Genomic DNA, 25,135 nt, shown 5'->3' with positions numbered 1-25,135 from the left:
CAATTTAGATTGAAATCTGAATGGCGTCAAATTACCAGGTTTTCTGCAGATTTAGGAAAAAACCCTCATGCATACAAATAAAACTATATGTCGATAAATGTTGAAAGGTTGCCCTTTCTAATGGAGTTACTTTTGTTTTGATATGTTTGCAATTTACAGATATATTGAACAATGAAAACATGCAATTTTGGAAAGAAATCATCCAAAAAGTACCATTAAACTTCAAAAAAGTGACTTGACACCTTCAATTAAATTGTGTAGTTTTACAATTGTCACAACTCTTTTATACAAAGTTTGTCTCAAAACTCGCTTCGAAAAAGGTTAAACGAAATTTTTTGAGGTTATTTTTCGAAAAAATGCCTTTAAAAATGTTGTTTCAAAAGAAAAAGCTTCGACGTCTTCAACAAAGTTTTTGAAAATTTTATGATCTACAACTTATTTGAAGACATCATAGTGCTACAATAATAAATGACAAATAGAAAAATTATCTCACTTATAGGTGAATTGATCGGGAAAAAATTTACAATAAAATATGCACATTTAAATTGATGAAACATTGTAGAACATACCATAAAGCTATTTTGACATTTAAGCCTTCAAAAAGCCCATGATCACATTTTTCGAGTTTTAAAGTACTGTGCAGTGGGACGCCAGTAAATGTGTGTGAGAAATGTCAAAAACAACTCTATACTGTACTACTACTAGACTGAGTCGATTTGGGGTTATTTTTGAATTTCTCAAACCCTGTGGTTCAAAATGCTTCGTTTTGGTTAAAACTCATCAATGATTTTTTTTTAGAATTTTTAAGTAACGTTTACTTGAGGTATATCTTTTGTCATTGATAAACAATAAATTAAAATGACATCACTGCTCGTGCCTTGCAAATCGTTGCATGAAAAGTAGTCATGTAACACATCTTTAGGCACCCACCAGTGAAATCAATTGAATTTATGGTTTATCAATGCCACAAGACATACCCCTGTTAAACAGCTAACAACTGTTTTGCCTCATAAGATAAGTTAAGTTTATTGTTAACTAGCTGACCCGGTGTGCTTTGCTACACCTTTCAAAATCAAATGATATTTTCAGAAATTATTCAATTTTTTATTGTTTTATTGGCATTACTTTAAATCAAATTATAACATAATTTATAAGCAATCGCTATAAAATGAGAGCTGCAGCTGGGGTTTCGAATTTCAACACAAAGATAACTTAAACGAATATTAAAAATCTCGCTCTATAAATTTGTGTTAAAGATCTGATAATTTGAAGCTGTCTAGACGGTCTCAAATTAATCGCAAACCATCTAACTTATAAAATATGGCTGTTTTTTCTTGATATGTTCTGGATTTATGCTGAAAAACTGATAAGAGAGCCCCTCCCCTGTCCTTACCTTCACCCCCTGCTGAATGCATGTCGTGATTTTTAATTATCATACCTAATTTTTTCGTTCCCAAAAATCCTCTTATATCAAATATAGTTCCATTGGTTGATAAGTTTTTAAGCTTTACAACAAAAATTTATATGGACCCTTCTACTTTCTTCCCCTCTCTACACTGTAAAGCGTAAGGATCTTTAACAATCGTAGAAAGATATCTCGTAACCAAGTACCTTTCCATGCCATATTTGTTTCCATTTGTTGGCTTCGTTAGCATAAATTGATAACATATGCTAACACAATTGTATTGGGCTCACCTCCCTCCTCCTATGTACCTACTTACTGAAAAGAGGATGGTGTGTCAGATAATCATAGAATCATACCAAAATGATTTTTCATGTTAAGTTTTGTCCATTTCTCGGATTTTGTAAAAAAAGAGTTAAATGTAAGCCTCCTCTTCCCTTCCTATATTCCCAATTCTATCATCTTACTGCAAGAAAGGAATTGTTTCACATAGAAAAAGTATTTTTCGTACTCAAAAACTTTTTGATGCCAAATTTGGTTTCATTTGCTCGATAAATTCTCGAGTTATGCAAAAAAAATTACATGGAAGCTCCCCTTCCCTTTTAATATCTGAAAAAAAGGTGGAGCTTCAATTTATGACAGAAACATTTCTCTAATCCAAATACCCTAATATGCCAAATATGGTTAAATTTGCTCGATCAACTCTCTAGTTATACTGAAAATTGTAAGGGAGACCTTTCCTCCCCCTTTTCATCCACCTCTTTGAAGGAGTGAGGGATACCAAATATTCATAGAAGCACATCTCGTACCCAAATATGGTTCCATGCCAAATTTGGTTCCATTTGCTGTTGTAGTTTTTTAGTTATGATGTAAAAATTGTATGAAACTCCCCTCCCTCTTTCCTTTTTCCCCACTGGAAGAAAGAAGGGTTCTCAAACAATCATTAGAACATGTCACGTTCCCGACTACCCGCCCATGCCAAATTTGGTTCCATTTGCTTAATTAGTTTTTGAGTTGTGTAAAAAATTATAAAAGAGGCCCCTCCCTTGTTTATTTCTCCTCACTGGAAAGAGGGAGGGGTCTCAAATAATCATAGAAATGTTTTTCATTTGCTTTATTAGTTTTTGAGTTATGTAAAAAAATATGAAAGAGGCCTCCTCCCCCTTTCTACAAAAAAGGGGGAGGGGTCTCAAATAATCATTGAAATATTTTTCGTATCCCAATACCTTCCCGTGCCAAATTTGGTTCCAATATCTTGATTAGTTTTCGAGTTATATGAAAAATTGTAAGGTAGCTCCCTTCCCCCCTTCCTATCACCCCACTGAGAGGAGGGAGGGGTACCTTATATTCATAGGAATATTCTTCGTACTCAAATACCACCCCATGCCAATTTTGATACCATTTGCTCGATGGATGCTCGAGTTATGCAAAAAATTGTCTTTTGTTTGGGAGGCCCCTCCCTCCCTTATTGAGAGAGGGAGGGGTCTCAAACCATAATAGGAACCTTCCCCGGCCTCCAATACTCCCACCTGCCAAGTTTCACGCAAATCGGTTCAGTAGTTTTCGAGTCTATAGGGAACAGACAGACAGACAGACAGACAGACAGACAGACAGACAGACAGACAGACAGACAGAAATTCATTTTTATATATATATATAGATTAATTTATAGTTAAAATTAAGTTATAATAAAGTTAAGGTCTTCGACAAAGTTGTTCAGCGGAAAATTTCGTTTAGAAATTTTACAAACCACTATCAGGCTCGGTTCCACACAAGATACAAAAATGAAGTTGACGTTTCAGTACAAAATAATCAATTTTTCCATACAAACCTAAAAGTTCAAATTTACTCATTTAAACGTTACTTGAAAATTTTGCAAAAAATCATGGATGTGTTTTGAACCAAAATAAAGCTTTCTAGACCCCAGGGTTTGAGAAATTCAAAAATGACTCCAAATCGACTCAGTCCACTCTTACACCCACAAAAAATATTTAACAAGAAATAATGATGTATCTCACATATTCAAGCTTAGTTCTTTTAGAAATGGGACAGTTTCGAATGCGTGTATCTCAATAACCTTTCGTTTGATCATAATACTTTCTATGAAGGAAACGAAGGCAATCTTATGATAATTCATGAAAATATTTTTAAAAAAAAAGTTTATCGCTTTTTTGTAAGAAAATTTTTACTTAATTCTTGGTATCTCCAATCGACCGGCGCACACTTTTTCAGTCATGATAAATTTTTCAAACTTATACTTCGTCTAATCTGTAATTTAGATGGCTACATCCTCCTCCTTCAATTTCTGCTACTTTTCGGTCCATTAATTCTCTTTTAAAAGACACAGAGGGCAATTTAGTGAATACAGCTGTTTCGAAATTAATAGAACTTGATTATTTTTGAGCCAGTTTGAAGCGTTTTCAGTGTAACATCTGCTGGCTAAATCTGACAATAACGAAGTAAAACCATCATGAGATTGAACTTCAAGTGTAATCGGTTAGTATAGATCAAAGGTTGCGAAGGGTACATACTTGATTACTCTTTTTAGGCTTTTAAAAACGAGCCATGTCGAATACGTGTGCAAGAGAGGCCACGGCCGCACTCACACGAATGATGCCGAACTCCTCGGCTATCCAAAGCAGCAAAAGGCGGATCCTGGCAAGTGTGACCACTTCGATCTTGCGGTACGGAGCAGCGGCCTGGAGGCAGGCCTTGGGAGGAAGCTGTAACCTGCAGCGACTCAGCAGCGTTCAGCGGCTGATGAACCTGCGGGTTATCAGCGGATACCGGACCATGTCGTCCGAAGCCGCCTGTGTAGTAGCGGGTGTTATGCCCATCTCGGTTTTGCTGGAGGAGGATGTCCATTGCTACGACAACAAAGACACACCCAACGTTCGAGATCTCGCCAATGAGGACTCGATGTCCAACTGGCAGCAGCTGTGGGACAGCTCAACGAGAGGAAGGTGGACCCATCGTCTGATCCCGCACATCGGGAGCTGGATCGGAAGAAGGCACGGTGAAGTGGACTTCTATATGACGCAATTCCTGACTGGTCATGGATGCTTCATGAAGTACCACTACCGGTTTGGACATGTGGCTTCGCCATATTGCCCAGATTGTGGTGATGTAGAGGAGACACCCGAACATGTGGTGTTTGTCTGTCCGAGGTTTGCGGCGGTACGTACTTCCATATTTGCCGCCTGTGGGCCTGACACGACAGCAGATAACGTTGTACAGAGGATGTGTGCGGATTCCAACACTTGGCACGCGGTCAGCGATGGGTTCACCCGGATCATGACTGCCCTGCAGAGGAGCTGGAACCAACGGCAGTCCACGAACGGTGTAGGATGACTGCATCGGCGGGGAGCATCTGAGTAGTGTGCGTCCGATCCCCTGATCGAAGCTACAAAGATAAGGCATCATCTTCTGCGTAGCGGAGGTCAGGGGTGCGCCGCGAACGTGTTTAGGATACCCCAATGTCGGGGGGTATCCGAGTAGTGCCGCTTCCTAAGAGGGAAACTGCGGGGATAAGACTTTACCTTCCTCGTAGCGGATCTCGAGGGAAGAGGGTTAACCACTGTCGGGGGATACCCACGGGTAGAGAGGCTCTCGACGCCGGGCGAGCCTCTCGAGTCGGTGTAGGATGTCGTCACCGTCGGGAAACATCCGAGTCGTAGCGTTCCAAGTCCCGAATGTGTGCCGTGACAGGCGCGAGTCTAGGATAAGCTGCTCTCGATTTGGCACACAACGGGCAGGAAAATCCGCGGGCCAAAAATCCTAGGGTTGCCAACCAAGGGGGATAAAGAAGACCGGACAACGGTCGGAGTAGACTGACCCCATCGACGGGGGGCTGTCGAGTAGAGTGCGTCCGACCCCACGGTTTGAAGTTACAAAGATAAGACAATACCTTCTGCGTAGCGGATGCCGTGGGTGCGCCGCGTTCGCGTGTAGGATGCTCCACCTTCGGGGAGTATCCGAGTAGAGCGGTTCTCAACGACAGAAGCTGCGGGGATAAGACATGACCTTCTTCGCAGTGGAAATCGTTGGGAAAGGGTTATTCCACGTTCGGGGAATACCCACGGGTAGAGTGGCTCTCGACGCCGGGCGAGCCATTCGAGTCGGTGTAGGATGACGTCTTCGTCGGGAATCATCCGAGTCGTTGCATTAAGTCCCGCGCGTGTGCCGTGACAGGCGCGAGTCTAGGATAAGCTGCTCTCGATCTGGCACACGACGGGCAAGGTGGCAAACTTCGAACCCTGAAGATAAGAGGTCGGGCTTCGAGTCGTTAGAGGAGAGGTCAGGCCTCAAACCTTCAGGCGGAGAGGTTTGTGTGGTCAACCCCGAGTCTTTATGATAAGAGGTCGGGTCCCGAGTCGTAAGAGGAGGGATCAGGCACCTTACCAACAAGAGGAGGGGTACAAGTGGTCACCTCGAGTCATTACGAGGAGAGATCAGATTTCAAGTCGTTAGAGGAGAGATCGGGCCTTGAATCGTGCAGAGGAGAGGTAAACCTCGAGTCGATGCGAGGAGGGGTCGGATCTCAAGTCGTTAGAGGAGAGATCAGGCCTCAAGTCGCGAAGAGGAGAGGTTTGTGTGAGAATCTCGAGTCATTGCGAGGAGATGTCGGTTCTCAAGTCGTTAGAGGAGAGTTCAGGCGTCGAGTCGTAAGGATGAGAGGTTTTGCTGAAAGTGGTCTCGTTAATGAGTATTGACTTGGAGCGCATTAGCGCGAATAGACCTCCCACTATTGAAGCATAGTGCACTAAACAGTTCGAGGTGGGAACCAGGTCTGCGGCCCCAGGTGGAGTTTAGGGAGTAGGGGGTATACACGGAGTATATCATGAGTCTTCCCATTGTACCCATGGACCCAGAGTAGCAAACTGGGAGGACGCGGTGGCTCGCCGTGCCTTGGAATACAATCCGTAAACCGGGATTTACCACCTGTGGTTACCAACTAAAAAAAAAAAAAAGGCTTTTAAAAACAGCGAAAACTAAAGTTTTCGTTTTGAAAATTGTTGTTTTTTCCTCAGGAGCAGAATTTTTACAAATCATTATATTTTATACAAAACAACTAGCAAATACCTTCTTTGATACACTCGGGACCTTGCCACGAGCAGACATGGTATAGGATTCAAACGTTGGAATTTGTTTGAAATAGGGTATTTCATAAGTTTTGTCGTTCATCAGAAATCATCTGTCCCATAGCCTCGGTACCGGCTATACAGTCTAGGAGCTCTAAAACTAGCAAAAATTGTTGTTTGAGGTTAGGTTTGAATGACTCATTACTAGGCAACACTTTCAGCTTATCGGAGAAAATTTTAACTGAAAGCTGAGTTGAGACAATTTGGATTAAAATTGACCTTTGATACTGCATGGAAGCTTCCTGATGTACGGTTAATATTAGAAGGCAATCAGAAAACCCACCCTGACAAAATTTTTCGACAAATCTTACCTGTTGTGCGTCACAGCACGTTTCGACGATTCCGTCACCGTCTTCATCGTCCAGAAGATGCTTGCACCAAACCTGCAACAGCTCCCGGGTTTTGGACTCGATCGGCTTTGCCGGTCCACTATAGTTGCAGTACTGATAGTTCTGCTCTATTTTGTCATAATTACACACCCCATACCAGATGCACTGACCACCACCCGTATCACTGTCCCCGACACCCTCTTTTCCACCACCTCCACCCGTATCCGGCGTTGTGGACTGCGCTAAGGTCTGAAAAAGAGAAGAAAAAAAACAAAGGTTAGAATAAAATGGTACAAACAATTTTATTTATAGGGATTAGAAAAAACAATTCATCAACAGTATAACTTTCATGAGCTGGTTTCGTAATGTCTTTTTTCTCGCGAGTGCAACGACACGTGAAATTACCTTGCATTTCAAGCGCCATTAATGTTGTTTTCATTTCGTGCGGAAGGAACTTGCTACAAAATGCTTAAATTCCAAACTGTTGCCTTCCGGTCTTAAACGATCAGAAATTATAAACAATTATTGCTAAACAAACTATAGGTATCTACATAAACAAAGGTCGGGTGACCTTGCATGGCGACCGTTAAACTGTTGCCACAAACTGAGACTTTTATTTAATATTTATTCAGAACTTTTTATCCGGTATCCAAAATTTGCCTCGCTTCAAAATGGTTTTCGTTGCTGTTTCAGCGGTGATCTGTTTACATTTGCGATGTTTTTTTTGGTTCGATAGTTCAGCTGCGAAGACGTCGTCTTCGTCATCATCGTATTTCAAGTTTTTTGGCCCATCCACTTGGCACGGGTTCAACTCTTGGCTAAATATTCCCAAACGCGCTCCCTCCAATATGGAAGAATAGACATTTATTATTGGCCTGGCTCAGAATCGAAAATAGCTTAGTCTCTAGATGCAATATTTCCCTGATGTAAACAAAAATATCACGTCACTCAAAAACAACAAAAAACTCGAGCATTATTGATTTACTAAGAAAATAGATCAGCAACTGGCATCCCCACCGGTGCTCATGCATCTTAGTAGAGCGATAATTGAGCCGCAGAGAGTTCATGGCATGTATATGCGGTTTTATCTATCCTACAATCTGACCCAGCCGGGGTGTGCCAATTATGACCGGTAGCAAGTAGCTAGCTAGCAAACACCTTCCTCACCTCGGCGGAATTTTAACACCGGTAGAGTGAGGAATATTTCAATTAACTGTAATTACGATATCGTGCGCGCAGCTCATGGCGGACCATGTGAATTGTACCTCAAGGTTTCGGGAGGTGTCATTGATGAATAATTTGTTTGGTTGGGTTCAATGACGCAGTGAATTTGAAGCTATCAATTGTTGTTATCAATTCCCGAAATTCACTGTGGACAGCTCCCTCTTTGACAGGCAGCCGATTTGAGATCTAATTTCGCCAATGCAGTAAATTTTCTACGCTGGCTAAGCATCCAAAATCTTAAAAAAATGGTGATTGTGGATTTAAAAATAAGCTATATTTGGCCGATTTTAAAGATTGTTTGGTCAGATGCGAACGCTTGCTGTAGCTGTTGGTTTGTTTTTTCCAAACGAAAATATTTTCATGATATTATTTATTTATTTTAAAACAGATTATTCAAACATCTCGTTTCGAGATAAAAGGTTTCGAATAACAATTCCACAAAATTTGTCACAAAAAATTACACCAACAGAACCTTTGAGTCGATGACCACGACAGATAAATCTCACACGAGTTTCAATTTCAAAACTAGGAATTTGAAGTCAAAATAAAAAGGAAAAATATCAGTTAATTACATTACATTTAACAGGACAATTTTTAAGCGTTTCAGTTTCAATAATCCAACTCTATTATGTGTTATGTGAGCTGAAACGCTCACTGAAGAAGATAGAAAGTCTGAACTTTTCTTATACCGTAGTAAATTAAAGAAAATCTATTGATTACTTAGGTTCAGCAATAATCGGAATTAATTTTGTATTGAAGAATTTTGTTTTAGGATTCATATTCCTTAGTACTTTTAATAGTTTTGATAATTCTTTGTATCTTTAAATTCGTTATGGATTTTCTTTACATATTACTTTTTGGTATTCTATTGTTCATTATATTTTATTTTTTTAACTTTCAAATATTTCTCCTTTTTTATTTTAATTTTCTTTTTTCTATGTTTAGTAGTTTTTGGATTTTTTTTTATTTGTGTTTTCATTTAATGGATTATTTTTTTTTTTTCATTCTTATTGATTCTAATTTTTTATTTTACTTTAATTTTGTGGTAATTTGATTTTTTTTGGTTTTTTTTTTAATTTTTTTTTCTTTTCTGTTTTTTACTTTTAAATTTTCCTGTCCTTTTATATTTTTTTTTATTTTTTTTTTGCTTTTTTACAATTTTTTTCTTTTGTTTATTTTTTTTTCATTTAATTTTTTTTATTTAATTTTTTTTTTAATTTTTTGATTTTTTTTTTCAAATGAAGAGTTAATTACCGTAAATTTTATTTTATAAAATTATTTTATCGGCTATATCGGTGAAATTTAATATTCTTTGAGAAAGAATATTTAAAAAATTGGTAGATTATAAACGGATAGAAGATAAGAATAAGGTGAAAGATGTTGAACATGAACGGAAGGGTTTGAAAAACTTCTCATCACATTTCATCTATTTGATTTTTTTTTGGTTTTTTAAATTTTTTTTTTGAATTTATTTTGTTATGTTTTTATTTTTTTTTTTAATTTTATTTTAGGTTTTTATGTTTTCTATACATCTTTTTCATAAATTTTCTTCATTTTTTTTATTTTTCAATTTTAAATTTTTAATTTTTTTCATATTACAGACCCCGTTCGTTTTTGGCAACATTCGATTTTGGCAACATCCGATTTTGGCACATGTGCCAAAATCGAACGGTTTTTAGAAGCGACATTACCTTTTAGTTTTTTCTATAACAGGACCAATATTATTTTGACAAATACCAAAAATACGTTTTTAGGTTCAGAAATGCTGATAGAATACAACAACAAAAACAAATATATTTTTTTTTAATTATAAAGTACAGTATTGTTCCGATTTTGTCAGCCCCATCTTGAATTTAGGGCTGACAAAACAGGGTACCTGACAAAATCGGGAAAAAAAATTTCTTGAAAATAATTTCAATTTTGATTTCATAACTGTCCGTTTACTTGTTATTTCGATATTTTATGTCAATATCGTGATAAGGGGTGACATTGACCCCTTTTCTTTATTTTTTACCCTTCTTACAAAGAAGGATATAAATGTCGCTTGAAAAACCAACTTTCGATCCGAGGCCCGGAGGGCCAAGTGTTATATACCATTCGACTCAGTTCGTCGAGATCGGAACATGTCTGTATGTGTGTATGTATATGTGTATGTGTGTGTGTATGTTACAAAATAATGTCACACACGTTTCTCGATGACCGCTTGACCGATTTGAGTTCTTGAGGCGTCAAATGAAAGGTCTCGCAAATAGCAAAATGGAGGACCTGTTCAAAAACTCAACCCTAAGTGATTGTTTACAAACACCCTTCATACAATGGATTGTGTACATGCCATTTGAAAAACCGTTGGTACGTAGCAGCAGGATTGATATGCAATTGCATATGTTAGATCACTTTAAACTTAATACATCTTGAACCTAACAGCACGTGTTGACAGCTCACTGCTGCCAACATTACAGAAATGCTTCATGATAAGCTGTCAATATTCAACAACCTCTTTCTGCTTCCAACCGCCGAGGTAAGGTGAGGTAAGTTTTAAACTCCAAATAAAATCTGAAAATACAGTTTCCTAATACATACGTTTACCAAATTTTCAGCAGTAATATCGGAAACACCATCAAGAACTTCGTTATAACTTACTTTAAAAAGAGTCACCATTAATAGCTAAGCACTGTGCAGAGCAAGGATTGTACTATCCTAAGTTCTTCAAATTGTACGGTTTTCAAAACAGATGGCTTTTTTTTATTAACAATTTACAGATGTCTCCAAAAATAGTGGCTATTGAGAAAAAAAACGAAACTCGCTCAGCCTTAAGGAAAAAGTCAAAATCCTTCGGAATCTTGAGAACAAGGCTGCGAAGAAAGCAGACATCGCGAAGAAGTACAACATCCATCCAACAACCGTCAGAAAAATTCAAAAGAATGCTGACTCCATACTTCGTGCGGCATCCAACACCTCGTGTCGTCTTGGTAAGACTTTCAAATACGTTTCGAGAGGTGCGTATAAAAATTTGGAGGATGTTTTGTTTCTTTGGTTTCTTAACCAACGACGCCTGAACAAAACAGTTTCTTCGACCATGCTCATAGTCAAAGCTCAAACATTTGCTGAAAGTTGCAACGTTCCAAATTCATTTGAATTTTCACTGCACTGGATACATATTTTCAAAAAGCGGTATCCGCAAGCTTAAGATATGTGGCGAAGCGTTGTCGAGCGATATAGGAAGTGTTGAGGGTTTTTTGGAGAACTTTCACGAGGAAATACTTCATCGAGAGCTTACTGCTCGGATGGTGTATAATGCGGACGATCGGAATTGTTTTTTTAAAATGTTGCCAACATAATCACTTGTTGGTTCGAAAGAGGCTAGTGCTTCAGGGCGTAAAATTATTAAAGAGCGCATCACTTTTATGCCATGCGCCAATGTCACAGCAGACCATAAGCTTCCTCTGGTCGTAATCGGAACATCTCGGAATCCCAGAGCCTTTAAGAACGTCAAACTTCCCATAACGTACCTTGCGTCCAAAAATGCATGGATGAGAAGCAGAAAATTTCAACTAAATTTAAAGGTAGACAAAATCGGGAGCTGACAAAATCGGAACAATACTGTATTATAAAAGTTATGGTCCATCAAAGATGAAAAAATATTTTTGAAATTCTTAGTTCTTTACATTACGGTTTTGCTAATTTCTTCAAAACCTTATTAATTGGGTACAGGAGGGTGTTTGTGATGAATCGTGACAAGAATACCATAAGCTAATTTCTTTCAATCTCTAGAATATTTTTTGTAAATACATCACTCAAAAATATCCACGCGTTTTCGAGATATTTGGATTTTGATTAGTTTTGTTTTAAAACAACACTATAAATTAAAGGGATAAATACCAACCCTTTTAATACCAAGTGGTTAATGGGTGGTCCTCTACGTGGGTCAGGACAACCCCCAATAAAACATACAGTGTTAAATGACTGGGAATTTTAGCTCAAAAGCAGAAAATTTCAACTAAATTTAAAGGTTGACAAAATCGGGATAAAATGCTGACAAAATCGGGGATAGACAAAATCGGGGGTAGACAAAATCGGGAGCTGACAAAATCGGAACAATACTGTACTCAAAAATTACAAAAAGATAAAATTTAAAAAAAAATCAAAAACAAATACAAACAAAAGATTAAAAATGATAAAATCAACTTAAAAATGATGAAGAATGACAAAAACAGCGAAAATGACAAAAAAAAAAACAAAGATTATAAACAAAACTAAATTAGTGCAAAATGCATCAAAAACATGAGAAAAAAAATTAGAAAATTCCAAAAATGGTCGGAAGTTGACTTAAAATAACGTTAATGATAATAAAAATAGTTTTTTTGTAAAAATAGGAGAAAAAAAATTTCAGAAAAAAAACCGTTCGATTTTGGCAACATTCGATTTTGGCAACACAAAATGTTCGGGCATGTTGCCAAAAACGAACGGCGTCTGTATTTAATTTTTTTTTATTTTTCATTTTTATTTAGATTTTTTTTAATTTTTTTTATTTTCTTAAGAATTTTTTTTTGCATTTTTTTTAAATTTTTATTCCATTTTTTTGCATTTTTTTTATTTTTTTTGCATTTATATTATTTTTTTTTGCATTTTTTTTGCTTTTTAAATTTTTTTTACATTTTTTGGCATTTTTTTTATTTTACTGCATTTTTTTTTTATTTTATTGCATTTTTGATTTTTTACATTTTTTTTAATTTTTTGCATGTTTTTTTTTTGCAATTTTCTTATTTTTTTATTATTTTGTATTTTTTATTTTTTTTGCATTTTTTTAATTTTTTTTGTATTTTTTAAATTTTGTTTTGGTTTTTTATATTTTTTTTTTGTATTTTTTTATTTTTTTTTTGTATTTTTTATTTTTTTTTTGTATTTTTTATTTTTTTTTTGTATTTTTTTATTTTTTTTGTATTTTTTTATTTTTGTATTTTTTTATTTTTTTTTTGTATTTTTTTTATTTTTTTTTGTATTTTTTTTATTTTTTTTTGTATTTTATTTTGTATTTTTTAATTTTTTTGTATTTTTTTTTGTATTTTTTTATTTTTTTTTGTATTTTTTTATTTTTGTATTTTTTTATTTTTTTTTTTTTTGTATTTTTTTTATTTTTTTTTTGTATTTTATTTTGTATTTTTTTATTTTTTTGTATTTTTTTTTTGTATTTTTTTATTTTTTTTTGTATTTATTTATTTTTTTGTATTTTTTTATTTTTTTTGTATTTTTTTTAATTTTTTTGTATTTTTTTATTTTTTTTGTATTTTTATAATTTTTTTGTATTTTTTTTGTATTTTTTTTTGTATTTTTTTATTTTTTTTTGTATTTTTAAATTTTTTTTTTGTATTTTTTATTTTTTTTTTTGTATTTTTTAATTTTTTTTTGTATTTTTTAATTTTTTTTTGTATTTTTTAATTTTTTTTGTATTTTTTAGTTTTTTTTGTAATTTTTTTTTTAGTTTTTTTTGTAATTTTTTTTTTAGTTTTTTTTGTAATTTTTTATTTATTGTTTTTTGTATTGCTTTATTTTTTTGTATTTTTTTGTTTGGTATTTTTTTGTATTTTTTTTTGTTTGTTTTGGTTTTTGTTTGTTTTTTTTATTAATTTTTTTCGTTGTTTTTTTTTATATTTTAAGCTTTTGTTTTTTTTCCAATTTTTTTATTATTATTTTATTATTTATTTGATTTGTTTTAATTTGTATGCTTTTTTTATCGATTTTTTGTTATTTTTTTTTATTTTTTGTTTTGCCTTTTTTTTCTCTTATTTCGTATTGTTTTATTATTTGGTATTAATTTTTTTTTGTGTATTTTTTTTTTGTTCTGTTTTTTTACAATGTATTTTTTTTATCGTTATTTTTTGATTTTGTTTTGTTTTTCAATATTTTTTTAAACATTTTTTTGTTTTATTTTTCTTTTTCTTGGCTTTTTTTCCTTTTTTGTATTATTTTGTATATCTTATTGTTTTTTTGTTTTGTTTTTTTTTTTTGTTCTGTTTTGTTGAGTTTTGTATTTTTTTGTTTTTTTTTTGTTTAGTTTTTTTTTAATAAGTTTTTTTTTAATTTTTGAATAAGTTTTTTTTATTTTTTGTTTTGTTTTATTTTTTTTTTAGTTTATTGTTTTGTTTTTTTTTAATTTTTATTTTTTTGTAAATTTATTTTTCGGCATATCGGTGAAAAGTAGTTCTGAAATTGATAAAGATGGATAGAGGAGTGAGAAGAAAATTTACAGATGTTGAAAAGAGCGAAAGAGCATTTTTTGCGAGGAAATTTATTAACGTACACCATACTTTACCCTGCAACATTTCATTATTTAGAAGTAGTACCGGGATAGAGGTGGCACTACCTTAACCTATACAATGAAATCTGGTTGGTCCGAAGTCTACATGTGGTGAACACGTATACTCCGGACGGGCCGTCCGGACCAACCAGATTTCATTGTATAGGTTAAAGTAGTACCTCTATCCCGGTACTAATTCTCCTAAATAATGAAATGTTGCAGGGTAAAGTATGGTGTACGTTAATAAGTTTCCTCGCAAAAAATGCTCTATCCATCTTTATCAATTTCAGAACTACTTTTCACCGATATGCCGAAAAATAAAATTACAAAATTAATTAACGGTGGTTAACTTATCTTAAAAATTTATTATTTTGTTTTGTTTATTTTTAGTTTTATTTTGTTTTTTTTTATTTTGGTTTTTTTATTTTATTTTTTTGTTTTTTTTTGTTTTGTTTTTTTTTTAATTTTTTTTGTTTTGTTTTGTTTTTTATTTTTATGTTTTATCTATTTTTTATTTTTCTGTGATGTTTGGTTTTATTTAATGTTTGTTAATTTGTTTTCTTCATTTTTTTTTTGTAATTTTTGTTTTTTTTCAGTTTTTTTTGTTATACAATGTTTCTATTTGGTTATTTTTGTGTTTTGTTATCGCTGTTTTTAATTTTTTTTTTGTTGTTTTTTTTTTGTTACATTTTGTTTTTTTTCCTTTTTTTGGTTGTTTTATTGAATATTGTGTTTTTTAAGTATATTATTGTTTTGTTTTTTTTTTTCAATTTAATTTTTGTTTAGTTTCTTTTTGTGTTGTTATACTTTTTTTTTTCATTATTTTGCTACTTTTGTATGTTTGTTTTTTTTCCTTTTTTTTCTTGGTAAATTCGTGTTTTATTGTTTATGTTTTTTTTCGATGTTTGGTTACTTCTTGTGTGTTTTTAGATTTAAGACACATTCACTGATGAAATTTTTTCCCACATTTGTGATGATTTTTATTGCACCTTCAAGGCATTTGAAGAACTATGGTGGAATTGAACCGCATCTTGAAATCGGTTTTAATTTCCTCTTTTTATCGCTCTAAAATAAGGAGTTATCAAAAATGGTTGTTTTTTTTTATTTTTAAGCCGTTCTAAGCCACGCTTAGCCCTTGTTCGTGATTTTCTTCTGAATATCGAATCATAATCTGTATTCCGAAACTGAAAAAAAAAACTACTTTCTCTCATATCACTTTTTAAATTGCATGGCGACCGTCAGAACCAAGTTTAACGCGTTTCCAAATTGGATCCCTTCAGGTCAGTTTTAATAACTCAAGTCAGTTAATAGACTTTTTAGGTAATTTGAGCGTATTTTCGGGAATGATATTGGATTCTTTGATAACTTATATCGGGATTATATCTAAACATCTAAACTTTGCATCTGAAATATGAACCTGATGTGAGAGGTAAATTAAGCTACATATAAGCTTCTATTTTTAGCGGTGACTTTTCGCATCCTATGGCGACCGTTAAAAATGAGTTTAAAGCAGTCGCACTTAAGTTTTAATAATTTGGGTCTGTGTAAACGGTGATGTCACTTACTTTTGTTGAACTGTTTTTTTTCTGTTCTGTTCAGTTTCCAACGTGACAAACGTTTTCCTTCTGTAAAATTATCTTCCACGTCACACGTATTCAGACGCTAGTTGGTTATCAGAGTTTTGTCGCCAGCTTTAGTGATAAGTGATTCCCATCACCCACATTCGCCTCCAATAAACGGAGACGAGACATGAGGCATCATATCTCCCTAACAAATCAAAACTTATTCTGGAGAAAGCAACTCATATTTATTCCGCAGACCAGCAGCCACAATCATCGGAACCCCGGAGTCATCCACGGCTGATTGAATTAAATTCAGTCGCGGGACGAAAAGAAATACTAACAATATTAAAACTAACATAATGAAACATCCCTTGTTCACTATTCGGTCGGGCAACTTCAATCTGTGGGAAGGGAACAAAAGTCAATTATCAATTATCATGAGAACCTCGCCTGCTAGACGATTTTTACAAGTCAAGTATGTCTTCCACACGATCATCGTTTGAAGGGAGATTGTTCTGTTCTCTGATTGTAGCAGGAATTATTTAAAATTCAATGTGTGTGAAATCTTTCAAAATAGAATAGAAATACAAATACAAAGATGTTGAATGGGTCAAGTCATAAATAATTTCTATTTCTATAGTGTAATAGCTGGTTGAAACCGAGCACCACAAACATAAAAAAATATATTTAAATACGTCATATCGTAGTTATTCAGTTATACAGCGATTTTTTCCTCCCTCAACACCCCCAAGTTTACCCTCAAACCTCAGAGATGTCCGCGAACGCGTCCCGCCTCCCATTTTTAAAAATAGATACTCGAAATAGCAGTTCTACAGCAAAAAATAAACACGTGAGAATGGGTGCTGCTGTTGCGTTTCCCACAGATATTTAGACTACAAAGATAGACGGCGATCGATTCCTTGGTTTTGTGATGAAGCTATACAACTGTAAGAATATAGTAGAGGGAGAAAAAATTATCTGTAGCAGCAGCGCCATGTTTTGACGGATGTCCAAAAGACAAAGAAAAACAAACGAAATTTTTGGCAGAATTAGGATAACACGGCTTGAGTAATTAAGTATAACAACAGAGACGAAATCTCAGTTCAGATGTCGGTTTTAACAGCCTTTTTACTGCCACACTCTTCAAACGAACGAAGATTTTTGTGACAGTAGGATGACTTCTTGCCGCCTAGTCTTTTTTCTCTAAATTAATAGTACAGACCGGGCATATCATTATGGAACGTGTTATGTGAACATTTCGTATGGTTAAAGTTACAAACCGATTGACAAAAAACATGACGTTTTATACAAAGAAGCTGCCATTCAACATCCAACCGACAAACAAGTAAACAAACCCGATGACAACACACCCTTTCGGAATGTTTTGCCCGGGTCTCTCAAGGTTCAAACATCCACAGCGGCGGCCGGTTTGCGAAGCAAATTTGCCAATGTCAATGTTGCCATCGAGGAGTTTGTTTATGACGATGACGTTGGCAAAAAAAATCTATACTACAACATCACCACCGCAAGGAGGGATTGTCTCATCATGTTCTTCCGAATGTTTCTGTGTGTACCTACGACGGCAACAGGCGAGTGTTGTTTTTGCTATGCCATTTGCAAATTGCACCTAAAGATTGAATCTAATTTTTCAACTGCAGAACTTGGCGGAAGGCAAATGCAGAAAGTTCCTTGACCAACCATAGATGATGCCGCATAAAGTTCACAAGTGGTGGAACTAGTCTGATTTTAACTGGTTTATTTGCAACCTGACTTATCACGTGAATTATGGAAACGTTCTCACAGGAATCGTTGCCAAAAAAATTATTTCCGCAATCATTTTTCACCTCATACTTGCACCAAAAGGTATTGAGCATATGTGCAGGAACATTTAATACCGGGCGCATGTTCAATTTAGAAAAAAAAAACTAGTAAAAATTGTGGTGTATACAACAAGACTCGAAACCAATGACCCGACCCACAGTTATTATATATTTGAATTGACTTCCATGGCGACCGTTAAAAACCTTCTAAGCTACACCTATTGTGACAGCTTATGTACAGAAGAAAGTTGTTCGTGAAATCTTCTGATAAAACATGTGTTCTTCTTATGTTTGGATCACAAATATTAAATCACAAGTCAGACTCGTTGCGTTTTTGCATAGGACTAGGAAGAAGCTTAATGAAAATAAGAGCAAGAGAAAGGTTATAATGTTGACTCTCCTTCTTTGATGGTAATTTTTTAGAACGTTATTTGAGCTCTTGCCCTTCACTGAATTTTTATGACACAAAATTTTAGGATATGAAATAGATCGAATTAAGAAAATAAAAAGAAATGTAAAAAAATACTAGTCGAAATGGTTGCTTGCGAGCGTCCTGGTGTATGAAAAAATAGATAATTTCCAAAATGGTTTCTGTTCATGACTAAATCTTTTCATCACGAGTCAGGCTCGTGGAGTTTTCACATGAGACCTAAACATAAATCCTTACAGATTTTTTTTTGGTAAACCAGAGAACCTCGATTGATCATTGCGATGACTATTCTTTCAGCCTAACATCGTGAAAATTGCTTGGCCTACACGAACTTTTTATGTGATAAAAATTTTATCATAAAATCCATCACAACTTAGACTCGTGAAATTTTCACTTCGAATCCAAAAGCAGCCGTTGCGCTGCTGTTGACGATGATGGCGTTGATGATGGCGACCGTCAAAAAAGTATCATGTCTTTCAGCTTAGAAGAATTCTGTTAAGAAGCAATTTCTTCACAGCGAGTCAGACTCGTGGAATGGAGGCCTCGAATGCTGATAACTATGACTCTTCTTCTTCGATGAAGATCTTCAAAACTGGCATTAGCCCTCTGGCCTACACGGAGTCTTTCAATTACCTGAGAAAAAAATCCGACATGTACCAAAACTTATCCCTAGCTTTTGTTTTTATCGCAAATTCTTGCTCACGAGCCAGACTCGTGGAATTTTTATTGAGGGAAAAATCGAAAATAAAAACCTTAAATAGGGTCGTCGAAGAAGTTTCGATAGGAAATGAACAAGCTTATTCATGTCTATGACATCCGTCAACAACAGGGTACATCTCCTGAGCGTACAGGGGAGCTGAAAAACTCACACTAAGAGAAAAGTGCTTTATTTTGATGGTCGTATACGAAGCATTAAATTAGGTAAATCTGATAGCCCACAAGAATGTTAATCGTCTGCTTTTCGTCTAGCCCTTCAGAAGTGTATATGGAATTGACTGTATTTTATTCGTCACGAGTCTGACTCGATTCATGGTCAGATGATAAACGTACAACAGGCGCTTCTTGTAGGAGACCTCACGAAAATGTTTTAATTGTTAAGACGGGTGCCTTCGTAGTTTTCTACATGTTTTTATATTGTTTGATAAGTTCTCGTAAGGGTTTATTTATCTTTGCCCAATAACTTCCTTCAATTTTCAAGCTGATCTTAAACTTAAGTTGAAAAATATTATAAGCTCGGTAGATTTTTTACTTCCTTTTATTTACTCCATTTTCTCAGAGCACGTGTTCAAAACACAACTATAATAAGTGATAAGCTCTAAGGTTTCTAACCCTGAAAGTTTTTCTGATAGTGATAGTAATACGGTACAGACAAGCTAACTTATCGCATCGGGAAACACGAAGTTCACAGACTTATAGATAAGATTCTCAACAATCCACCTACCTCCCTGGGCTTAGTAGATAGATAACTAATCGAGAGTTTTCAACTGAACATTAGCACGTGTGCCCGCATTGAAGATCTCGTGATAGTGGCTCTAGAGACACATTAGGGACCAAACACGAAGTTTCTCGTAGTCACTTTTCACCTGAATGTTTAATACTTAACGTACCGGAGGCGGCCAAATGACAGGTGTTGAACTTAACTGATGATTTTTTTTTCGCAAATTTTACTAAATAAGGACAACTTTTATTTTCAAAATGCAAGTTTTTTTTATTATGTACAGACCCCGTTCGTTGGCAACATTCGATTTTGGCAACATCCGATTTTGGCAACATCCGCCACATGTGCCAAAATCGAACGGTTTATAGAAACAACATTACCTTTTAGTTTTCGCTATAACAGTTACAATATAATTTTGATACAGACCATACATACGTTTTTACGTTCTGAAATGGTGATGAAATACAACAAAAAAAAAACAAAAGTTTTTTAAAAAATTTATAAAGTACTTCAAAATGATAAAAAAGTGAAAAATTCAAAAAGTTCAAAAACAAATACAAACAAAAGATTAAAAATGACAAAAAACAACTGAAAAATGATAAAGAACGACAAAAACATCAAATATGACAAAAAATAACAAGCATTATAAACAAAACAAGAAAAGTGCATAATGCATAAAAAAACATGATAAAAATTAATAAAAAATGGTTCAAATGGTCGGCAGTTCAATAAAAATAACGTTAATGATAATAATAACAGTTATTTTGTAAAAATAAGAGAAAAAAATTTAAGAAAAAAAAAACCGTTCGATTTTGGCAACACAAAATGTTCGGGCATGTTGCCAAAAACGAACGTGGTCTGTATAATAATTTTCCGGAACCTTGATTTTTTTCTCTTTTTATCCTTTTATCCTTTTTTTATTTTCTTTTTTTTCTCCATTTTCATTTTGTTTTTTTTTTCTTCATTTTTTTTATTGTATACTTTTTTATTTTCTAAATTTTCTTTTCTTGTTTTTATTATTTTTTTAAATTTCTTTTTTTTATTTCCTTCTTTTTATTTTTTTTTGTTATTTTCTTTTTTTTATTTTCTTCTTTTTATTTTTTATTATTTTCTTCTTTTTATTTTTTTTATTTCCTTCTTTATATTTTTTTTATTTCCTTCTTTTTATTTTGTTTTTATTTTCTTCTTTTTTTATTTTCTTATTTTTTTTATTTTCTTCTTTTTTTTTATTTTCTTCTTTTTTAATTTTCTTCTTTTTTTTTATTTTCTTCTTTTTTTAATTTTCTTCTTTTTTTTATTTTCTTCTTTTTTTATTTCGTTCTTTTTATTTTTTTTTATTTCCTTCTTTTTATTTTATTTTTTATTTTCTTCTTTTTTTTTTTTTTTTTTATTTTCTTCTTTTTATTTTTTTTATTTTCTTCTTTTTATTTTTTTTTATTTTCTTCTTTTTATTTTTTTTATTTTCTTCTTTTTATTTTTTTTTATTTTCTTCTTTTTATTTTTTTTTATTTTCTTCTTTTTATTATTTTTTATTTTCTTCTTTTTTTTTTAATTTTCTTCTTTTTTTCATTTTCTTCTTTTTAATTTTTTTTTTATTTTCTTCTTTATATTTTTTTTTTATTTTCTTCTTTTTATTTTTTTTTTATTTTCTTCTTTTTATTATTATTTTTATTATCTTCTTTATATTAGGCTGGAACAAATATCAATTTCTTCTTTTGTCACCCCCCCCTTCGAAATTTTCAAAAACCCGAAGGGGGAAATAAATAAAGTTTGAAGTATTTAATGTAAATTTCGAAAAAAAAATCAAGAATCCAAAAGATTACAAGACGAAAAAACAAATTTTGGAAGATGGAAGTTATTCCACCTTTTGTATTCTTGATTTTATTGAATTTTTCGATAAAAAATTACATGTTTTTTATGTTTTGTGCAATGATATTCTATGCAACTTGGTTGCATACAAGCTTTCGTGCAATTTATTCCAATTTATTTGTTTTTGGCATTATTTTTTATTGTCCCCCCCCTCGCAATGTTCCAACTCCAAGTGACAAAAGAAGAATTTGAAATTTGTTCCGGCCTTATTAGTTTTATTTTCTTCTTTTTATAATTTTTTTTATATTCTTCTTTTCATTATTATTTTTATTTTCATCTTTTTATTATTATTTTTATTTTCTTCTTTTTATTTTTTTTTTATTTTCTTCTTTTTATTTTTTTTTATTTTCTTCTTTTTATTGTTTTTTTTATTATCTTCTTTTTATTGTTTATTTTATTTTCTTTTTTTAGTTATTTTTTATTATCTTCTTTTTATTTTATTTTTATTTTCTTCTTTTTATTTTTTTTTATTTTCTTCTTTTTATTTTTTTTTTTATTTTCTTCTTTTTATTTTTTTTTATTTTCTTCTTTTTATTTTTTTTTATTTTCTTCTTTTTATTTTTTTTATTTTCTTCTTTTTATTTTTTTTTTTATTTTCTTCTTTTTATTTTTTTTTATTTTCTTCTTTTTATTTTTTTTTATTTTCTTCTTTTTATTTTTTTTTATTTTCTTCTTTTTATTTTTTTTATTTTCTTCTTTTTATTTTTTTTTATTTTCTTCTTTTTATTTTTTTTTATTTTCTTCTTTTTATTTTTTTTATTTTCTTCTTTTTATTTTCTTCTTTTTATTTTTTTTATTTTCTTCTTTTTATTTTTTTTTATTTTCTTCTTTTTATTTTTTTTTATTTTCTTCTTTTTATTTTTTTTTATTTTCTTCTTTTTATTTTTTTTATTTTCTTCTTTTTTTTTTTTTTATTTTCTTCTTTTTATTTTTTTTTTATTTTCTTCTTTTTATTTTTTTTTATTTTCTTCTTTTTATTTTTTTTTATTTTCTTCTTTTTATTTTTTTTTATTTTCTTCTTTTTATTTTTTTTTTATTTTCTTCTTTTTATTTTTTTTTTATTTTCTTCCTTTTATTTTTTTTTTTATTTTCTTCTTTTTATTTTTTTTTATTTTCTTCTTTTTATTATTTTTTTATTTTCTTCTTTTTACTATTTTTTTATTTATTTCTTTTTATTATTTTTTTATTTTCTTCTTTTTATTATTTTTTTTTATTTTCTTCTTTTTATTATTTTTTTTTATTTTCTTCTTTTTATTATTTTTTTTATTTTCTTCTTTTTATTATTTTTTTTATTTTCTTCTTTTTATTATTTTTTTTTATTTTCTTCTTTTTATTATTTTTTTTATTTTCTTCTTTTTATTATTTTTTTTATTTTCTTCTTTTTATTATTTTTTTTATTTTCTTCTTTTTATTATTTTTTTTATTTTCTTCTTTTTATTATTTTTTTTATTTTCTTCTTTTTATTATTTTTTTTATTTTCTTCTTTTTATTTATTTTTTTTTATTTTCTTCTTTTTATTTATTTTTTTTTTATTTTCTTCTTTTTTTTAATTTTTTTTTTTATTTTCTTCTTTTTATTTATTTTTTTTTATTTTCTTCTTTTTATTATTTTTTTTATTTTCTTCTTTTTATTATTTTTTTTTATTTTCTTCTTTTCATTATTTTTTTTTTATTTTCTTCTTTTCATTATTTTTTTTTATTTTCTTCTTTTCATAATTTTTTTTTTATTTTCTTCTTTTCATTATTTTTTTTATTTTCTTCTTTTCATTATTTTTTTTTATTTTCTTCTTTTCATTATTTTTCTTATTTTCTTCTTTTCATATTTTTTTTTTTATTTTCTTCTTTTCATTATCCTTTTTTATTTTCTTCTTTTTTATTTTTTATTCTTTTTTCTTCTTCTTTCATTTTATTCTTTTAATTCTTATTTTTCTTCTTTCATTTCTTTTACTTTCTTCTTTCATTTCTTTTATTTTCTTCTTTTTTCAATTTTCTTCTTTTTATTCTTTTTTATTAACTTCTTCTTTTTATTCTTTTTTTATTTTCTCCTTTTGATTTTTTTTATTTTCTTCATTTGATTCATTTTTGTTTATTCTTTTTATTCTTTTTTGATTTTCTTCATTTTATTCTTTTTTTATTTTATTTTCTTCTTTTTATTTTATTTCCTTCTTTTTATTTTATTTCCTTCTTTTTATTTATTTTTTTTTTATTTTCTCTTTATTTAATTTTTTTTTTATTTAATTTTTTTTGTTATTTTTTTCTTTGTATTTTTTATTTTTTGTTATTTTCTTCATTGTATTTTTTATTTTATTTTTATCTTTTTGTTTTTTGTTTTTTTTTGTATTCATCCTTTCATCCCTCTTTCTTAAGTTTTGAACTTTAACGTTTTTGATTTGCCGATTTTCCGTAGTCATTAAAATTTATTGACGTTGGATTTTGCTAGTCACTTCGACTACTTTGCTATTATTAATCGACGGTTTTTAAATTCAGAATTTTTCTACGTCGTGTTTATGTAGATCTGAAATTCAACTTGTTGCCTGTTCTTAAACTCGACTTCATTTTTTAAAGCATTCAAAAGCATAATCTTTCAATTTTTCATTTTCACGACAATTCGATTCACGAATAAATCGACTTCACAACGGAAACTTTTTGTTCTCTTGACATCGTTGCAGTTTATTTTCGGGGATAAAATCATTCAATTTTTTGAGTACTTTGCCAAATTTCTTTAACATTTCCTCTTTTGAAGTTTCCAAGTTATTGACAACATTAGGCCGGAACAAATTTCAAATCCTTCTTTTGTTACTCAGAGTTGGAACATCACAAGGGGGGGGCAATAAAAAATAATGCGAAAAACAAATAAATTGGAATAAATTGCATGAAATCTTGTCTGCAACAAAATTGCATACTATATCATTGCACAAAACCTACAAATCAGGTAATTTTTTATCGAAAAATTTAATAAAATCAAGAATACAAAAGGTGAAATAACACTTATCTTCCAAAATTTAGTTTTTTGGTCTGTAATTTTTCGGATACTTGATTTTTTTTTTCGAAATTTAAAAAAAATACTTCAAACTTTATTTATTCGGGTTTTTTGAAAACTTCGAAGGAGGGGGGTGTCAAAAGAAGAAATTGATATTTGTTCCAGCCTAATATTCAGTTTTCAGTCTTCATTTCAGGCTTAAATTTTAGGCTTTCTATCTACTGTCTTCTGTCATCTGTCTTCTGTCTTCTGTCATCTGTCTTCTGTCTTCTGTCTTCTGTCTTCTGTCTTCTGTCTTCTGTCTTGTCTTCTGTCTCCTGTCTTCTGCCTTCTGCCTTCTGTCTTCTGCCTTCTGTCTTCTGTCTTCTGTCTTCTGTCTTCTGTCTTCTGTCTTCTGTCTTCTGTCTTCTGTCTTCTGTCTTCTGTCTTCTGTCTTCTGTCTTCTGTCTTCTGTCTTCTGTCTTCTGTCTTCTGTCTTCGGTCTTCTGTCTTCTGTCTTCTGTCATCTGTCTTCTGCATTCTGTCTTCTGTCTTCTGTCTTCTGTCTTCTGTCTTCGGTCTTCTGTCTTCTGTCTTCTGTCATCTGTCTTCTGCATTCTGTCTTCTGTCTTCTGTCTTCTGTCTTCTGTCTTCTGTCTTCTGTCTT

General features: G+C 31.7%; 1 protein-coding gene across 1 annotated transcript in view; it reads right to left on the bottom strand.

The window, feature by feature from the left end:
• Positions 1-6,400: 6,400 nt before the first annotated feature.
• LOC129743970 (uncharacterized) overlaps positions 6,401-25,135 on the bottom strand; it is an 81,373-nt gene continuing 62,638 nt past the window's right edge. Inside the window, exon 2 of the mRNA XM_055736236.1 lies at positions 6,401-7,121. Within this exon, the coding sequence (XP_055592211.1) occupies positions 6,567-7,121 (555 nt within the window). The 3' untranslated portion in view covers positions 6,401-6,566. The remainder of the gene's footprint in view (positions 7,122-25,135) is intronic.

Source organism: Uranotaenia lowii, chromosome 2 (assembly GCF_029784155.1).
Source record: "Uranotaenia lowii strain MFRU-FL chromosome 2, ASM2978415v1, whole genome shotgun sequence".
Classification (NCBI taxonomy): domain Eukaryota; kingdom Metazoa; phylum Arthropoda; class Insecta; order Diptera; family Culicidae; genus Uranotaenia; species Uranotaenia lowii.
Note: the sequence above shows the minus strand (reverse complement) of the source record. Positions and strands in the feature narration are given on the sequence as shown.